At 44.7% G+C, this 5,507-nt stretch overlaps 1 protein-coding gene across 1 annotated transcript in view; it reads right to left on the minus strand.

The window, feature by feature from the left end:
* Positions 1-274: 274 nt before the first annotated feature.
* fam83fb (family with sequence similarity 83 member Fb) overlaps positions 275-5,507 on the minus strand; it is a 9,384-nt gene continuing 4,151 nt past the window's right edge. The window contains exons 3-4 of the mRNA XM_056750934.1: positions 1,179-1,300; positions 275-1,105 (exon numbers count right to left, since the gene is read on the minus strand). Coding sequence (XP_056606912.1) covers positions 427-1,105; positions 1,179-1,300 — 801 coding nt within the window. The 3' untranslated portion in view covers positions 275-426. The remainder of the gene's footprint in view (positions 1,106-1,178; positions 1,301-5,507) is intronic.

Here is a 5,507-nt window from a genome sequence, read left to right on the forward strand (position 1 = left end):
AGACATTTGGGAATGAAAAGGAAAGCATCATCAGCATGTCATCTACATTCATTCTAGTGACTGAGAACACTGCAGCCCTCAGGCTGAAAATAAACAAAACCTTTGTGTTATCGTCCGCTGGTGTGGACATAAATGTTGTACAGATATTGTTGTAGTTATAATGTGATCGGCCCTGTAGGGTGAGTCAATTCATTTTTTGGGTGAACTGTCCACTTTAATCTAGTGTACAGTGAGGATCATTATGTCCTGTAAAGATCAAGCCACAACAAACACCTGAAGCAGGGCTCTTTTATTAAAAGAAAACTTAAAATGATTTTACAGATTTATTATGAGGTCTGAACTGTGAGGTTTGAGCGTCCATCTCTTCAGTCTGTGACAGACATCTCCACACCGGATGTAAATGAACAAATGTCCTTCGACACAATCTTATTTCGCTTTTTTAAATAAGTTGAAACGTTTTTTACTGTTTGGCTTTGAGTTTGCATCTGTGTGTTCATCTGTGTCTTCTGTGTGTTTGGTTGTGTCTTCTGTGTGTTTGGTTGTGTCTTCTGTGGCGTGTGTGGGTTTGCTTGTGTCATCTGTGTCTGTTGGACTGGGTTCTTCACTAACACTTTCATTTTTCATCTTTTGCTTCTTTTTGAAAGTTGGCCACCAGCGCTTCTTCTTATTGGTCTGTTTGGGTTGTTCGGGCTCGTCTGCTTCAGGAACATGTGTTGGGATTTCCAATTGTTCTTCGGGGCCATGTTGACCCGGTTCAGGCAGCTCCAAGTTATTGATGAAGTCGATAAGCGGTGTGCTGGATCCAGGGATCTGTCCGAGCGACAGCAGGTATTTGGGGTTGTGGTATTTGTGTGCCGGTACGTCTCCGCGCGCAGTGTCCCCGAGGTTGACCTGGAAGCGAGAGTAGGCAGTAACGGGGCGTTTGGCCACAGAGGCTCGTGACAGCGTCCCTGTTTGAGGTTTGGCCAGGTGAAACTCTTTAAAGAGGTCCAGTTTGTTTGAGATGGCATAAAGTTCACAGAAATCATTATCGTAGAAATCCACCACCTGTCCAGACATCACAGTGATCATGTTTCTATCCATACGAGAACAACTCCAGGAGAAACTGAAGGAAAAAAACAACAACTTTACACACACTTCACAGCAGAATTCACAAGCACACACACACACACACTCACCTGTACGTCCCAAACATGACTTTATCTCCATCGATCAGCATGTACTTGCTGTGAACGTTTCCTGGGATTTTACCGAACGACAGATTCAGACCAATACCCGTCAAGGTCCGAGTTCTGACATTCTGTGAGAAACATGTGACACGTTTGAATGCGGCGGTTCAGTCAACACAATGACAGACGGCTCATCAGCTCTTTGATTCAGAGTGTGTGTCTGATGTGTGTGTGTGATGTGTGTGTGTCTGATGTGTGTGTGTGATGTGTGTGTGTCTGATGTGTGTGTGTGATGTGTGTGTGTGTGTGTGATGTGTGTGTGTGATGTGTGTGTGTCTGATGTGTGTGTGTGATGTGTGTGTGTCTGATGTGTGTGTGTGATGTGTGTGTGTGTGTGTGTGATGTGTGTGTGTGTGTCTGATGTGTGTGTGTGTGTGTGATGTGTGTGTGATGTGTGTGTGTGATGTGTGTGTATGATGTGTGTGTGATGTGTGTGTGTGTCTGATGTGTGTGTGATGTGTGTGTCTGATGTGTGTGTGTGATGTGTGTGTATGATGTGTGTGTGATGTGTGTGTATGATGTGTGTGTGATGTGTGTGTCTGATGTGTGTGTGTGTGATGTGTGTGTCTGTGTTTGATGTGTGTGTGTGTGTCTGATGTGTCTGTGATGTGTGTGTATGATGTGTGTGTGTGTGTGTGTGTGTGTGTGTGTGTGTCTGATGTGTGTGTCTGATGTGTGTGTGTGTCTGATGTGTGTGTGTATGATGTGTATGTATGATGTGTGTGTGATGTTTGTGTGATGTGTGTGTGTGTCTGATGTGTGTGTGTGATGTGTGTGTGTGTCTGATGTGTGTGTGATGTGTGTGTATGATGTGTGTGTGTGTGTGTGTGTGTCTGATGTGTGTGTGATGTGTGTGTATGATGTGTGTGTATGATGTGTGTGTGTGTGTGTGTGTGTGTGTCTGATGTGTGTGTGATGTGTGTTTGATGTGTGTGTGTCTGATGTGTGTTTGTGATGTGTGTGTGTGTGATGTGTGTGTCAGATGTGTGTGTATGATGTGTGTGTGTCTGATGTGTGTATGTGTGTGTGATGTGTGTGATGTGTGTGATGTGTGTGTCTGATGTGTGTGTATGATGTGTGTGTGTGTGTGATGTGTGTGTGTGTGTGTGTGTGTGTGTGATGTGTGTGTCTGATGTGTGTGTGTGTGTGTGTGTGTGTGTGTGTGTGTGTGTGTGTGTGATGTGTGTGTGTATGATGTGTGTGTGATGTGTGTGTATGATGTGTGTGTGTGTGTGTGTGTGATGTGTGTGTGTGTGATGTGTGTGTCCGATGTGTGTGTATGATGTGTGTGTTTGATGTGTGTTTGTGATGTGTGTTTGTGATGTGTGTGTGTGTCTGATGTGTGTGTATGATGTGTGTGTGTGTATTATGTGTGTGTGTGATGTGTGTGATGTGTGTCTGTCTGATGTGTGTGTGTGATGTGTGTGTCTGATGTGTGTGTGTGATGTGTGTGTGTGTGATGTGTGTGTCTGATGTGTGTGTGTGATGTGTGTGTCTGATGTGTGTGTGTGATGTGTGTGTATGATGTGTGTGTGTGATGTGTGTGTCTGATGTGTGTGTCTGATGTGTGTGTGTGTGTGTGTGTCTGATGTGTGTGTGATGTGTGTGTATGATGTGTGTGTGTGTCTGATGTGTGTGTGTCTGATGTGTATGTGTGTGATGTGTGTGTGTGATGTGTGTGTTTGATGTGTGTGTGTCTGATGTGTGTTTGTGATGTGTGTGTGTGTGATGTGTGTGTCAGATGTGTGTGTATGATGTGTGTGTGTCTGATGTGTGTATGTGTGTGTGATGTGTGTGATGTGTGTGTCTGATGTGTGTGTGTGTGTGATGTGTGTGTGTGTGTGTGTGTGTGTGTGTGATGTGTGTGTCTGATGTGTGTGTGTGTGTGTGTGTGTGTGTGTGTGTGTGTGTGTGTGTATGATGTGTGTGTGATGTGTGTGTGATGTGTGTGTGTGTGTGTGTGTGTGTGTGTGATGTGTGTGTGTGTGATGTGTGTGTCCGATGTGTGTGTATGATGTGTGTGTTTGATGTGTGTTTGTGATGTGTGTTTGTGATGTGTGTGTGTGTCTGATGTGTGTGTATGATGTGTGTGTGTGTATTATGTGTGTGTGTGATGTGTGTGATGTGTGTCTGTCTGATGTGTGTGTGTGATGTGTGTGTCTGATGTGTGTGTGTGATGTGTGTGTGTGTGATGTGTGTGTCTGATGTGTGTGTGTGATGTGTGTGTCTGATGTGTGTGTGTGATGTGTGTGTATGATGTGTGTGTGTGATGTGTGTGTCTGATGTGTGTGTCTGATGTGTGTGTGTGTGTGTGTGTCTGATGTGTGTGTGATGTGTGTGTATGATGTGTGTGTGTGTCTGATGTGTGTGTGTCTGATGTGTGTGTGATGTGTGTGTATGATGTGTGTGTCTGATGTGTGTGTGTGATGTGTGTGTATGATGTGTGTGTGTGATGTGTGTGTGTCTGATGTGTGTGTTTGATGTGTGTGTGTGTCTGATGTGTGTGTGTGATGTGTGTGTGTGATGTGTGTGTGTGATGTGTGTGTGTGATGTGTGTGTGTGATGTGTGTGTGTGATGTGTGTGTGTGATGTGTGTGTCTGATTTGTGTGTATGATGTGTGTGTGTATGATGTATGTGTGTGATGTGTGTGTGTGATGTGTGTGTGTGTGATGTGTGTGTCAGATGTGTGTGTATGATGTGTGTGTGTGTGTGATGTGTGTGTGTGTGTGTGTGTGTGTGTGTGTGTGTGTGTGTGTGATGTGTGTGTCTGATGTGTGTGTGTGTGATGTGTGTGTGTATGATGTGTGTGTGATGTGTGTGTATGATGTGTGTGTGTGTGTGTGTGTGTGTGTGTGTGTGTGTGTGTGTGTGTGTGTGATGTGTGTGTGTGTGATGTGTGTGTCCGATGTGTGTGTATGATGTGTGTGTTTGATGTGTGTTTGTGATGTGTGTTTGTGATGTGTGTGTGTGTCTGATGTGTGTGTATGATGTGTGTGTCTGATGTGTGTGTTTGATGTGTGTGTGTGTATTATGTGTGTGTGTGATGTGTGTGATGTGTGTCTGTCTAGTGTGTGTGTGTGATGTGTGTGTCTGATGTGTGTGTGTGATGTGTGTGTGTGATGTGTGTGTGTGTGATGTGTGTGTCTGATGTGTGTGTGTGATGTGTGTGTCTGATGTGTGTGTGTGATGTGTGTGTATGATGTGTGTATGTGATGTGTGTGTCTGATGTGTCTGTCTGATGTGTGTGTGTGTGTGTGTGTGTGTGTGATGTGTGTGTGTGATGTGTGTGTCCGATGTGTGTGTATGATGTGTGTGTCTGATGTGTGTGTGTGTCTGATGTGTGTGATGTGTGTGTGTGTGTATGATGTGTGTGTCCGATGTGTGTGTATGATGTGTGTGTCTGATGTGTGTGTGTGTCTGATGTGTGCGTGTGTGTCTGATGTGTGTGTGTGTGTATGATGTGTGTGTATGATGTGTGTGATGTGTGTGTGTGTGTGTGTGTGTGTGGGATGTGATGTGTGTGCGTGTGTGTCTGATGTGTGTGTGTGTGTATGATGTGTGTGTCTGATGTGTGTGATGTGTGTGTGTGTGTGTGTGTGGGATGTGATGTGTGTGTATGATGTGTGTGTGTGTGTGTGTGTGTGTGATGTGTGTGTGTTTGATGTGTGTGTGTTATGTGTGTGTGTTTGTGATGTGTGTTTGTGATGTGTGTGTGTGTCTGATGTGTGTGTATGATGTGTGTGTCTGATGTGTGTGTGTGATGTGTGTGTGTGTATTATGTGTGTGTGTGATATGTGTGTGTGTGTGATATGTGTGTGTGATGTGTGTGTGTTTGATGTGTGGGTGTGATGTGTGTGTATGATGTGTGTGTGTGTGTGTGATGTGTGTGTGTGATGTGTGTGTCTGATGTGTGTCTGTCTGATGTGTGTGTGTGATGTGTGTGTGTGATGTGTGTGTGTGATGTGTGTTTGTGTGTGATGTGTGTGTCTGATGTGTGTGTGTGATGTGTGTGTCTGATGTGTGTGTGTGATGTGTGTGTATGATGTGTGTGTGTGATGTGTGTGTCTGATGTGTCTGTCTGATGTGTGTGTGTGTGTGTGTGTGTGTGTGTGTGTGTGTGTGTGTGTGTGTGTGTGTGATGTGTGTGTGTGTATGATGTGTGTGATGTGTGTGTGTGTGTGTGTGTATGATGTGTGTGTGTGGTGTGTGTCCGATGTGTGTGTATGATGTGTGTGTCTGATGTGTGTGTGTGTCTGATGTGTGTGTCCGATGTGTGT

Source organism: Triplophysa dalaica, chromosome 6, assembly GCF_015846415.1.
Source record: "Triplophysa dalaica isolate WHDGS20190420 chromosome 6, ASM1584641v1, whole genome shotgun sequence".
Classification (NCBI taxonomy): Eukaryota; Metazoa; Chordata; class Actinopteri; order Cypriniformes; family Nemacheilidae; genus Triplophysa; species Triplophysa dalaica.